The sequence below is a fragment of the Marmota marmota genome, unplaced genomic scaffold (assembly GCF_001458135.2).
Source record: "Marmota marmota marmota unplaced genomic scaffold, marMar, whole genome shotgun sequence".
NCBI classification, from domain to species: Eukaryota; Metazoa; Chordata; class Mammalia; order Rodentia; family Sciuridae; genus Marmota; species Marmota marmota.
This window is the reverse complement of record NW_025999990.1, coordinates 4,325,789-4,340,110: the sequence shown is the minus strand read 5'-3', so window position 1 is coordinate 4,340,110 and position 14,322 is coordinate 4,325,789. Positions and strand designations below refer to the sequence as shown.

Genomic DNA, 14,322 nt, shown 5'->3' with positions numbered 1-14,322 from the left:
TCTTGGATGCCAAAGGCCCAGAAAGTTTGAATCCCAGCACTAGCATCAGCAGAGCTCTGCATGCTCCCTGCTGAGGTAGCTTATCACCAGGTTACCTGAGGAAGAGTCAGGGCTCCTCAAGTGAACTAACTGGTATGTGTCTCTGGTAGCTCAGAAGCAGTTGTGCTTCATAAATTGAAATAAAATACCAAAAGCAAGAAGTCTTATTAAATTATGGCCCCATCTATACATTGAAAAATATATTTTATATTTGAAATGATTTATTATTAACAGTGATAACTTTGTCTTTTTTTAAAAAAAACTAAAATTAAAAACCAAACACATTTCAGAAAATATATATGTACACATAATTCTAGAAATGGGGATGATAAAAAATACAGTAGAGTTTTATGTGTTTTTAGATAACTTAAAGTCACTATGGAATTTTTGATAAAGAATTTATCAGATCTTAGGAAGAAAAGTGGGTCTAGAAGAATACAAATAATAAAGCATAAAAATTATTTTCGATGTGGCCTTCTGATGACCAACTTCATCTTTTAAAGATTATAGAATATGATTATGAAATGAATGAAACCAAATCCCAATAAGTTATTTCCTTCCTTCAAACACTTGAATGCTGTCTTATTGCTTATAGATTTAAGTCCAAACTCTCAAACATGGAACTCGAGACCTCTTTTAAGACCTCTTTTTCTTGATACCAATAATCTAAAATGGTAGTATCAATTTTTTAAAAATATCTTTATTATTCTTTTTTATTTGTTTATTTTTACGTGGTCCTGGGAACCAAACCCAGGGCCTCATGCATGAGAGGCAAGCACTCTATGGTAGTATGAATTTTTACTGCTTCCTGCCTTACATGTGGCACACTAGCAACACCAGATTTGATTATAATTCCTACATACAGCACATTAACTCAGCTTTTTCTGAATATGATATTTGTTCACAGTACCCACTGTGTGGGGAAATGACAGAGGGCCCACCATTGTCTTCAATCAATATGCAACTCAGAATTACTTTCTCTTGGTGGCCTCTTTTAATTTCTCCAGACTAGATTAGGTACTCTCTTTCTATAAATTCAGGTCAATTACTGCACTTGTTATATAATGGTGTGTTCTAATGTTTCTCTTACCAATGAGACTGTGAATTCCTTTAGGGAAGCAAATTTATCTGTGTCCTCACTACTCAACCATGTTCGTCAGGCTAGGGATCCAATAAACGTTAAAGAGAGGAATCAATGGCATTTTTATCAACATTACTAACAACTCTTCCACTTAGTTTACTACTGAAGGTGACCTAATTATACAATTTTAAGTAAACAGGAAACAGACACACATTTAATTGTTTTACTTCTCATTTATTGATTCTTTGGCCTCACAGAACTAAAGATGTAAATGGAGATATATTAAGTGTGAAGAACTAAAAATACCTCTGAGGGGTTGGGGATTTAGTTCAGTGGCAGATTGCTTGCCTAGCATGCTCAAGGACCTGAGTTTGGTCCTGGGCCCTGGATAGGGTTGAGGATGGGGGAGGGGAAAACTCAGAAAGATTTTAGCCAACAGATGATATGGAAGAAAAAAAATGGGAAAACTGTGTGGGAGTAGGTCCATCAGCCTAAAAATAACAGCCTTACTGCTTCTTAAAATCTGGTTACAAATGCAAATCTAAATATGAAGTCTGTCTGCATCTGGTGAAAACAACATTGGATGGGAAGAAAATTAACCAAATATCATTTATCTGCTTAGATAATAGATGAATTAATAAGCTGAAGGCAGACTGCTTATCTATAATAAAGTTCTAAAATGAATATCACTTGAATTTTGATTAAATACTGATACTCAAATAAAGACTGGAAGAGATTTCAGAGATAATCTAGTACAATATTTTATCTATAAAAGACATCAAATCAAGGCCCAGTAAAGCTAAATAGGTCTGTTGACAGTTATACAGGTTGGTAGAATAGCGAGAACTTAATTGTTACTATTAAATTTAGTTTTCCCTCTGTTATATTCTATGTGGGAGGAAATTTCATGAATTTTCTTCTTAAATATATTAGGTGAGATTTGTATAGAACCCCATTAATAATAGGATCATCATAGAAGAAAATTACTTTAGAAAAAATTAAATGACTTTCATTCAGATGGAATTTATAAATTATGCTAATATGGGAAATTTAGTTAAGAAAAATTCTGAAAATGATTGAAGGAAAAATTACAAAGCCATTAAAATCTTTTATTTTCTGTACTAGTAAATGAGGGCTGACTTTTATATATCTCTTCTGAGTCATTAATTGTGCCACCATTCAGAAAACAAAACTCAATGAGGTAATTTATAATCTTTACAAAACACATATATAAAACTAACAAATAACTTGATTAACTGTTTCACTACGATTACTGTCACTTGTTAAGCATGTTATACTCTCAATGGGATGAGGCCATCCTTTCATATGAAGTATCTGCTAATCATTTTTAAAAGCTTTTGAAAAAACTTTTAAAAAATCTTAATAACAAATGAATTTTATAACATGAGAAGCAAAGACAAAACAAACCCTTAAATATCTAATAGTTTTGTGTTTCCTCTTAATTCTTTAAACTAAATAATTTATTTCTGAGGAGCCCAAATGAGTAAATTAGGTTATGGAAAACTGGGAAGTGTGAGAGCTTCCATAGTTGCAAGGCTAGGAGAGTAGTGTGTACCAACCACTTTGCTAGAACTTGAGCTTGGATGAAAAGAGTTATGAGGCTTCTGTGTCTTACTTGGGGGCATGCCAGGTCAGGTGCTGGTGAAGGAAGAATCAGTAAACTTTCCAGCCTGTGAGAGTAATTATACTTACCTGATTTCACCATCATGAATTTACCTGCAGCCGTCTCTTTAGAAGTGTACCACAATGAGGTACTTGCAATCTTTGGTGCTATGTCATGATGACAGGATGATTTGCAATGCAGTTATAACATAAGTATTTAACTAAATGAGCATAAAAGGATACTAAGTATTAAGCAAATTAAGTAACACTGATCACTGTGAAATTAAAAATGTAAGAAACATTTATATCTAATAATAAATGTTTGAAAATGCTTACTCATATAAAACTTCCATCATTATATAAAGGCTTTCATGATGTGACTCCCTGGTTCTTAACATTTTAAAATGTACAGAATAAAATTCTAAACTTTTGTCACTGCTACTGAGATTTGTCACTGAAGTAAAAGAGGGAAACACCTCAATAGTTGTTTATGAAACCAGAAGTTCTGTGTGAAACTTGCTTCAAAACTATAAATCATTTCAGACAAAAGAAATATAAATGCTAACATTTATAAAAATTTTCCACATTACTCATAGACACAAGCTTCATAAAATTCACGTAGTAAATACAATAAAAATCAGTGCTAATGAAGATTTAGCTGTCTTCCTAAATAAAATTTCCGTGTTTGAGGTATCACTGTAAAATATGCCAATATGGCACAACTATAAAACAACCCAGGAGTCTATCCTAAAAATCCTGACCAACACAGCATCATCTCTGCCAGATTTCTAATAGGCTGAACTAGTCTCTAAACAAAGAAGAAATATTTTAAGTGTTATAAAAACAAAGAAGACAGGTTTTAGAAATTCTGCCTTTCATAAAATAATGAAACTTTTGTTATATTTTCATTGTCATCTTCCTGCAGACACTATTCATTTAAAAAGTACTAAAGATCAGTAAAGCAGCTTCATCTCCTACAATATTTAAAAAGCTCAGAGATCTAAAAACAATAGTGAAGAATTTCACTACTTTTAAACATTATATCAGAGTATATAAAGCTAGTAAAATATTCAGTATCAAGAGCAAATCATTACCCGCAGCTTTATCACCGGAAGGTAGACACTTGATTCAGCACTACTAGTTAACACTAGGTACATTACTTGTATTGACTGCAGTAAAGCCATAATCAACATAGAAGTAATAGCACTAGCCAAACACACAGAGACACAAATGTCAAAAAGGATGTTTCATATGTACAAATATCTATACTTGGGGCATGGCTACTAAGTAACAAGGCTGACTTAATACATATGGCCAGAGGGATAATGGTTCTACACATGAAAAATGTCTATGTGAAAAGGTTGGGATATATTGCAAAGCATAATCATACAGCAAATTCTAAGGAGGGCAAATAATTTTTATAAATGAATTTTTAAATTTAGTGACTCAGGCCAAAGTTTCAGTTACTTTTTGGTGAATTCAGAACGATAAGAAGTAGAAGAATGCTTTTCTTTTTTTCTCTTCTTTTTTTCCTTTTTATGATGTTTCCCTTTTTTTGATTTGGTCTTTTTTTCTTTTTTCTTTTCTTTCTTCTGACATTTCTGTTTCTTTTGTTTTGAAGTATCCTCTTCAGTGGAACTGGAATAAGACCTATGGGCAATAACACACACTGATTGAAAATCATATTTATTACTGATAGGTAATTTTAAATGGGATTTGAGCTATCTTAAATTCTTCTTGGAGTAAAGAGGAAGTATAAACATAAAGAAACTCAAATGTACTTTGTATTCTCCAAAAATGATGAATTAACTATTTTTCTGCCTGGTTACAAAAACTGACAAAAACTAATATCTCTATTCTGCTTGATTTTAGTAATGAGTTTTTAATTTAACAAGGTTGAAATTACTTTTTCTGTGATTTTCAGTTTGGAGGCTGTGCTACCCTTCAAAATTTATAAGGCAAACAAAGCGATATTCATCAAGCCTCATTATATACACAAGTGTTTGTATATAATGTATTATATACATCATATTTGTATATAATGACTTGTTAGCATATTCTCTTAAAAGAGCACAAAAGGCTGCAATTATCATACATAAAAAAGATGGCTAAAATTATACCTCAGTATGAATGAATAAAAGCTGAAAATGAACAATAAGAGCACTTTTATAATTCCTTTAATTTTTCAAGTTAATGTACTTGATCCCTTTAGTTGCAGAGTTATACAGATGGATACTTGGATTACAAAGTAACTTTCATTAGTTACAGAAAGTATACTTTTATTTATTTAATTATTTTTTTTTCAGAAAGGATACTTTTAAATGAATACATTATACACATAAATGAGTACGATTTATCATTATTCTTCATTTTTTAAAATATCACACTAACACAAAGTTGGGAAAAACAAAACAAAAAATGCTTCCCCTAATATTGAAAAAGAAAAAAAAAACCAAAAAAGCCATCTTTTAAGATTTTATATAAAGAGGTATGTAACACTCTATTTATGACCTAAGCCCCAAATACATATGACAAGATGGAAATTGAGTTATTTTAAATTAAAGCAGGCATCTAAAAAGTTAGTGCAGTGATGTAACTATTAGGAATTAAAACCCAAACTGAGACTAATATAATAGAGGAACAAAATTAAATGCATGAGACTATAGGGTTTCAAGCTATCTTCAGTCTTCAGAGTGACTTCCGTGACTCAAAGTTTCTCTCATTTCTATAATGTTGCATCTTTTCTGCTTGTCTATCTACTGCCTTAGACTTCTGATCACCTACTAAGCTTATTTTCTTATGTATTCTCTGGCTCCCTTTTCAGCTCTGCTCTTGTCAAATTTGGTTTACTTTCCTATTAAAGACCCTGCTTGACTTCTGTATTCTGAATAGAATGACTTCTCTGCTTGCTCTCTTTTCTTTTGATTTTGGGTTCTGGATTTTTATTTTTAAGGAAAAAATTTAGGCCTAGCATAGCATATTATAAGGTGGCCCTATCTCTAACTACATAAAGGTTTTAATTTCAGGCCCTAAGATCTCTGAGGTTTGAGAGACAGCCCTGAATAAATAATCTGTTATTATAAAACAAGTATATCAGAACTTAGAAGACAATGAATAATCTCATGTTTCACGTAAGCAATTCACCCTACTGAGCTGGCACAAATATGTCAACAATAGTCAGAAACGGTTCCTAGCAGTTTCTATGTTAAAGATTATTATTTACTCCTAAGACCTGAAAGTGAGTTAACTTTTCCAACACCGAAGTGTTCAAATACATGTAATTACAAAAACAAAAAAACACTAAAAAGTAACAACATCAAATATAGAGAACCTACTGAGAGAGGTTCAAATAAGACCTAACTATGGTCAATTGGTTAATTGCTTTTAAAGAAAAGGTATATGTGTCTATATGTGTATATTTATTCTAGTCTGAATGAAACTACTCATTCATTAACCAGGGAAGAAGTAGCCTTTTACTACTTTTGATTAATTTATTTAATCAGTTAGTTGTTAAAATAATAGTAAAAATTTGAAGGTGGTTGATGAAGGTTCTGAAAGACGCGAAAGAATTTTTAGCTTGACAAATTCTATTAAATTATATTAATAAATTAATTACTTAGGCATGATAATGATTATATGAGAATTCAAATATTTAAGTTCCAACTTCATCTTTATGAAGATAAAATGTGAAAAGTAGCTTAGCTACTATTCTGAAATTTAAAACTTAAAATATAAATAAATAAAATATAAAAAAGAATAGGTGTTATCACACATTTATAACTTGATTTGTTGTAAAAAGAAAAATTAAGGTGAATGAGTACTGACTTTATTTTTGATTCTTTACCTGACTTTACTATTTTACTGAAACAACTGAATATCTAACTTCTATTAAGAAAATGTTAACATTAAATTAACTGAACTATATATCAAAAATAAAGGTTTATAATCCTTCCTGGAATCATGGTTCTACTTTTTTCTTTTTTAAAGATGCTATTTATAAAATACCTTTTTCTTTTTTTTTTCAATTTGATTTTCTCTTTGCTTTTTTCTTTTTTCTTCTCCTCTTCTTCATTTATTCCTGTAAGGAGAGGGCAAGGAAAAAATCAGATTACCATGAAGCTACCGATATTAATATGATGTGAAATATTTTAAAATTTTAGTTGTTGGTTAAATAGATGGAGACATATGAAATGGGAACAGGCAGTAAAGCCAAATGACAGAAGCCTCAAAGATGTGTTTTCTTTTCATAGCTGGTAAAGGTAATACGATGATATCTTCAACATATAAAGACACATGTAAGAGTTACTGAAAAAAAAAAGAAGAAAATAGAAATCATTGAGAAGTACTCTGTAGATTAGAGAAAATGTGAAGGAAAAGTGGGGGGGGGGGGGGGGGAANGGAAAAATCATAGAGGTTAAAATTAGAATGGAGTGGGGTTAAAGATAGGATGAGTTAGGTGAAGTACTCTGTAGATTAGAAAAAATGATGAAGGAAAAGTGGGGGGGGGGTGGTGGAAGAAACAAACAAACAAAAAAGAAAAAATGGCCAGACCAAATATAAAATATATTAAGGGGAAGGAAATTTGTGAAAGTCCAGAACCATGTTTAATGAATTCCAGTTCTCAGTTACCCATTTTCCTTTCTAATTCTGATCACCTCTTTCTCAAATGCTATAAGCAAAAGATGTGAAAAAGGTAGCTTGGTCAAAATTTTGAAAAAAAAAAAAAAAATGAAAAAGAGCCAAGGGAAGTAAAACAGGATGAGGGAATAAAGCAAGCATTTAAAAAGACATATCAGGCTGGGGATGTAGCTCAGTGGTAGAATGTTTGCCTAGCATGCGTGAGGCCCTGGGTTTGATCCCAAAGCCTGTAAAATAAATAAATTAAATGAGTAAATAACAAAAACTAAATGACAACATGTATGTGCAGACTCAAATCGCAAAACCAAAACGAAGTGACTTATCTCTAACTCATCTCTGTTTCTGGTATCCAGGTTTTGTTAGTTATGCCAGCAGCTATTTAGTAAACTGATGAATGCCAGTTGCCTGGAAAAATTCTCCATTACAAGAGAAAAACTAAAATGGTGCAAGTGATAGATGCTAGAAGAGATTCTGAGCTATTTTTTTCAGTCCTACAGATTGAACCCAGGGGCACTTTATGAGCCACATCCCCATCCCCCCCACCTACAGCTTTTAAAAATTTTTGAAACAGCGTCTCACTAAGTTTCTTAGGGCCTTGCTAAATTGCTGAGGCTGTCCTTGAACTTATGATCCTCCTGTCTCAGCCTCCCAAATCACTGAGATAACAGGCATGTGCCACCACATGAGCTATTTTATTTTTTACTTTTAATTAGTTATACATGAGCTATTTTAAACAGAAAAAATATGATTTTTGATGTATGAAATGGACACTCTATTACTCAGTGACTTCTGTTAGAAATACCAAGAATGGGGTGCCTGGGAGCTTTAAAGGGAAGGTCAAGCCAACATGTATGTCAGAGGTTGTTGACTCCATCAGAATACTAGTACTTTTGTATTTCTTTTTAACTTCCTTTTATCTCAAATTAGCTTTTATTTCCCAATTATGAGTTTTGTTACTAGAGGAGAGACATGTACTGAGAAAATATGTCCAACAAACTTAAAAATTTTGTATATTTATCATGAGAAACAGGCATGAGAGGCAACACGCAGAGCAGCTTTGGAGTTAGGCAGACTGATCTTTGCATGTAGCCTACTGAATTACTAGTTATATGAACTTAAGCAAGTTTCAAGCTAAAAAGGGAACAGAACATATTAACTTCATTAAGTTATTGAGGATAAAAGAAAGCAAGGTATAAAAACATAGTGCTATTTTGGCATATGATAAGTGTTCCATCAGTGGCAAGCATTATAATTACTACTTTATTAAGATATTAACTGGCATATAATAAACTGCATATATTTAAAGTATAAAATTTGATAAGGCTTGAGACCACAATCAAGACAAACATCCCCTTTACTCCTCTCAGACTTTTGCACCACATTGTAATCCCTTCCTACCCCAGGCAACTACTGACCAGTTTCTGTGAACAGATCTATTGTATAGACATACCACAATTTGTTTATCCATGAACCTGTTGAAGCCATCTAGGTTGTTTCTAGTTTGGGGGTATTATAGACAAAGCTTCTATGAACAGTTGTGTAAAAATATATGCTTTCATTTTTCTTGGGAAAATATCTAGGAGTAGAATAATGGCCATATGATAGGTGTATGCTTGATTAACTTTGAAGAAACTAACAGCTTCCCATAGTGGTTGCATCATTTTACATTGCCAGCAGTGGTTAAGAAAGTTCTAGTTGTTCAACAAACTTATGAACAGTTGGCATTTTTAACTTTTTAAATTTAAGACATTCTGGTAGGTACAGAGAGATATCTCACTGCAGCTATAATTTATATTTCCTTAATGAAAAATGATGCCGAGCATCTTTTCATGTGCTTGTCATTTGTCATGTTATCTTTAGTGAGCTGTCCAAATCTTTTCATTTTAAATTTTACTTTATTACTTAATTCTGAGAGTTCTTTGTAAAGTCTAGATACAAGCCCTTTATCAAATATCATTTGGCAAATATTTTCTCCCAGATTATGGCTTATCTTTTTACTTGCCAACAGCAAAGTCCTTGATATGATGAAATCCAATTTATCATCTTTTTCCTTTTATGAAATGTGCTTTTTGTGTCATATTTAAGTAAACATTACTTAACTGAAGGTCACAATGACTTTTTTTCTGTTTTCTTCCAGAAGCTTTAGATATTAAACTAAAGCCTATGATCCATTTTGAGTTAATTTTTATACTTGTTGCATCATAGGGATTAAAGGTTACTACAATATAATTCTTCTAGCATTGTTTGTTGAAAGACTCTTCTTTTTCTACAAAATTACATTTTTCAACTCTGTCAGGAATTAGTTGAATTTCTCCTTCTGGGAAGATGGAGTAATTTTCCCATTTCTCTCATTAAGTACAATTAAAATTCCTGGATACTATAAAAACAAATAGAAGATGATTCTGAAAGATAGACAAAGACAGACCAGTTAGTGAGTCTGAAAAATATAGGGAATGACACGGTAGTAACTTCTCTGAGATTCCTTTTGGCCTCATATATCCTAGATTTGCAGCTGAAAAAGCTGGCATCCTGGCAATGCTAACAGTTTACCAGACAAAAATGTCTCCCTACCCCCTCAAAAAATGTCCTTCATAGTCAGAGAACTGAGAAAATGGCAACCTAAAAAGGAAATTTTAGAAAATAACTGCCCTATACTCCAGCTAAATACTAAAGAAAACATTATGGCACCAACTGTACCCATGCCGGTAAAGGCCAAATGGGAGTCTAGGCTTCTACTCTTAGGCATCACCTTGCTTGGGCATTTGAGAAAATTCCAATTACAAAGCCACAACTTTAATCCCCAAGGGCCAGTAAGGAGACCTTCACTAATGATGTCAATGGAAACCAAATGGAGAGCCTCAATTTCCATCCCAATATCTGGCAATAATGAGCTATCCCTCCACCCAAACTAAGTGTTATCAGGGGAAGCCTGGTGAAAGCCAGAATTCTTACCATTACCTAATGGAAACAAGACCACCCACTTAGGGTGTATCAGTGGAGACCATATGGGGAGTTGGAACTCCTACCCTGACCTAGCAGTAGGAAGGAGCCATGCTGACTTTGGGTGTTGATGATTGCTGAGTGGGGAACTAGACTTCTTACTCTGCCTGTTAGTAAGAAGTCAGCACCCCCAATTTTCCTTCTGGAGTGAACACCAGATAAAACAAAAGGTTTAAAGACAAGACAGAATTTCATAATACAAATTTTAAAAGTCCAAATTTCAATGGAAAATAACTTATCAAATCAAGAACCAGGATGAAAAATGAAATATTCATTAGATGACACCACCACAAAAGATATTAGAATTATATGAAACAGTTTTCAAAACATTATAAAAAACCATTATAAAATGCTTTTATAAGTAATAATGCACATTGAAACAAATGAAAAACAGAGAAGAAATAGGAGATACAAAGAAGAACCAAATAAAAGTTTTAGAACTAAAAATATAGTAAACTGAAATTTAAAAGCTCAGTAGAAACCAGGCTTAACAGAAGAATGCAAGGAACAGATAAATAATCAGTGAATTAGAAGGCAGATCAACAGAAATCACTCAAACTGACCAAGAGACAAAACAGACTTTAGAAAAAAAAATGAACAGATTTTTAGAGACCTATGGAGAAAAACATCTAACATTTGTATTGTTGGAGTTCTATAAAGAGAAGAAAAGAAGGCAGGGCTAAAAAAGTTTTGGAGAAATAATAGCTAAAACCTCTCAAATTTGGCAAGACATAAACCTACAGATTTAAGAAACTTAGTTAACCTCAAATAGGATAAACTCAAAGAAATCCACATTAAGAAATATCATAACTAAACTTCTGGATTTTTTTGGGGGGGGGGAGTACAGGAGATTGAACCCAGGGGCGCTTAACCACTGAGTCATATCCCCAGTCCTTTTTAAAACATATTTTATTTAGAGACAGGGTCTTGCTAAGTTGCTTAGGGCCTGGCTTAGGCTGGCTTTTTACTTGTGAGCCTCCTGCCTTGGCCTCCTGAATAATTAAACTTTTGAAAGTAAATAATCAAAAAATCTTGAAAGCAGCTAGAAAAAAATGATAAATTATGAACAGCAGTAAAACAACTAGAAAGAAAGTAGGTTTCTAAGTAGAAGGTGTGGAAGCCAGAAGGAAGTGGCACATTTTTCAAACACTAAAAAAAACTTGTCAACCTAGACTCCTCTCCTCAGTATCCATTAGGAATGAAGAAGAAATCAAGACATTCTCCAGTGAAGGTAAACTAAAAGAATGTGTCAACAGCAGACATAATTAGTATAGGAAGTTCTCTAATAGAAAGTAAAAGCAATCCTGGAGCATTGATGAGAAAAGAAGAACACTGTGAAGATACTGTTATATATAATAGTTCATTCACTAGTGACAAAATATAAACCCCAAAGGCATGCCCCAGTGACCTATTTCCTCCCGCAATATGCTACCTGCCTATTGTTACCACCAGTTAATCTATACTAGTGGATTAATCTACTTGTTAAATTACAGGTCTCATAATCTAATCATCTCACCTCTGAACATTCTTGCATTGTCTCACACATGAGCTTTTGAAGTACTCCTCTATGTCTAAACCATAACAAGTATGTAGAAGAAAAATTTAGGACAACTGTATTGTAAAAGGGAGAGAGTAAAGAGATCTAAAAAGTGGAAATGTTTCTCCACTTTATTGGTAAAATGATAATACTAACAGATTGTGTTAAGTCAGTATATAACATGTGACATCCAATGTATCCTTTAACAAAGCCATACAAAACACCATAGAAAAATTTAAAACATAAAAATATATTCAAAGAGTATATATAAATCAAAATGGAATTCTATAAATGTTCAAGCAACCCACAGGAAGGCAGGAAAAAGAAAACAGGAATGAAAAAAATAGAACATAATTTTTTTAAAAAAGTGGTCTTAAACCCTAAAGTATAAATTATCACTCTAAATTTAAACAGTCTAAATGTACCAATTAAAACGTAAGAGATTAGCAGGGTGGATTTTGAAATGTGACTCAAAATATACACTGTTTACAAGGAAATCATTTCAAATTCACTGATACAGGCATGTTAAATATAAAAGGATAAAAATGCCAAACAAATATTTATCAAAGGAAAGAAAAAGTGGCTATATTAATGTTAGATTTAAAAAACATAAGACTTCAGAACAAAGAAATTACCAGAGGGGGGGACTTTTATAAGTTTCAATACAACTGACAGAATTGAAAAAGATAAACAGACAAATCAAGAATTACACTAAGAGACACCAATATTTTCCTTACAACAATTGATAGAAAGTCAGAAAGTCAGGAATGATAAAGAATAAATCAACAACATCATCAACCAATATAATCGGATCAATATTTATAAAGTACTCCACCCCCCAAAAGTAGAATATATATTTCAAATGCCTACTGAATATGATCTTGGGCCAAGAAATAACCCTCAAAAAACTTAAAAGAATTAAAATCATATAGAGTATATCTTTGATCATAATGGAATCAAATAAGAAATCAAAATCAGAAAGATAAAAGGAAAATCTCCAAATGCTTGGAAGCTAAGTAACAAACTTGTAAATATAATCCATTAGACAAAATGGAAGGTCGAAGAAAAAATTTTAAATGACATTTAACAAATATAGAAATACAGCATTCAAACTGCTTTTACCATATATCACAACTGTCTGATAGAGCACTAAATACTTACAAAAAAGGAAAGTCTCAATATTCTAAGATTCCATCCCAAGAACTCAAGTAAATAAATAAATAAATAAAACTCAAAGCAAGAACTAAGGAGGTGATAAAGAAGAGAAATTGCTAAAACTGAAAATGAGGGAAAATTGAGAAAAACTGATTCAACAAAGAACTTACAAAACTTTAGTAATCAAAGAAAAATGGAAATAAGATACAAATTACCAATATCAGGAATGAAATGGGATTATCTCTACAGACCCTTCAGATGACAAAAGGATAAATAAATACTATGAAAATTCTATAGATATAAATTTGACGACTCAGCTATTTTACTGGAGAATGTTACCAAACATTTAAAGAAGAATCAACAAAAATTTTACACAATCTCACCCAAAAAATAAAAGAGGAGAAAACTCTTCCAATATTCTATGAAGCTAATATTACATTGACACTAAATCAGAATAAAACAATACAAAATAAGAAAGCTATAGACCAAGATCATTCATTAACATAGATATAAAATCCTTTACAAAATATTAGTGAAGTACTCAGTATCAAATATAAAAAAATTAAACATCATGGCTATAATTTATATAAGGGACATAAGATTATTCCAATATTCAAAAAAAAAACACACCACAGTTAATGTAACTAATGATATTAATAGGCTATAGAAAAAAATCATGATTGTATCAACTCATGCAGAAGCTCATGTCAAAATTTGACATGAATTCACGATAAAACAAAACTAAACCTCCCAGAAAAAACTAGAAATGGAAGAACTTCTTTAGTTTGATAAGGAAGAAAAATACAACAAACAAAAACTCATCTGCTTTCTTGATACTTAATAGTGAAAATATGAACTTTTCCCTAGGATTGGAATGAAGAAAGGATGTTATCTTTAAACACTCTTTTCAACATGGTGCTCTAAATTCTAGTCACTACAATAAAACAAGAAGAGAAAATAAAAGAGATACAGCTTAAAGGGAGGAAATAAAACTCCATACTTACAAATGGCATGTTTTACATAGAGAATCCCAAAGATACTACAAGAATCTAGAAAAGATTGATGAATTCATCAAGGAGAAAAGATAAATATACCAAACTTTATCTACCTATTCATCCATCCATCCATACACCAGTCCTGCGGGTTGAACCCAGGACCTCATGTATGCCAAGTAAATGCTCTACCACTGAGCTATACTCCCAACCCCAAAATCAATTCAATTTTTATTTATTGGCAATGAACATGCAGA

At 32.1% G+C, this 14,322-nt stretch overlaps 1 protein-coding gene across 1 annotated transcript in view; it reads right to left on the bottom strand.

Annotated features, from left to right (window-relative positions):
- Positions 1 to 6,768: 6,768 nt before the first annotated feature.
- The window catches only part of Srek1ip1 (SREK1 interacting protein 1), a gene marked incomplete at its 3' end in the record, with an annotated part of 29,779 nt that continues 22,225 nt past the window's right edge, over positions 6,769 to 14,322 (bottom strand). The window contains exon 4 of the mRNA XM_015482172.2: positions 6,769 to 6,821. Within this exon, the coding sequence (XP_015337658.2) occupies positions 6,769 to 6,821 (53 nt within the window). The remainder of the gene's footprint in view (positions 6,822 to 14,322) is intronic.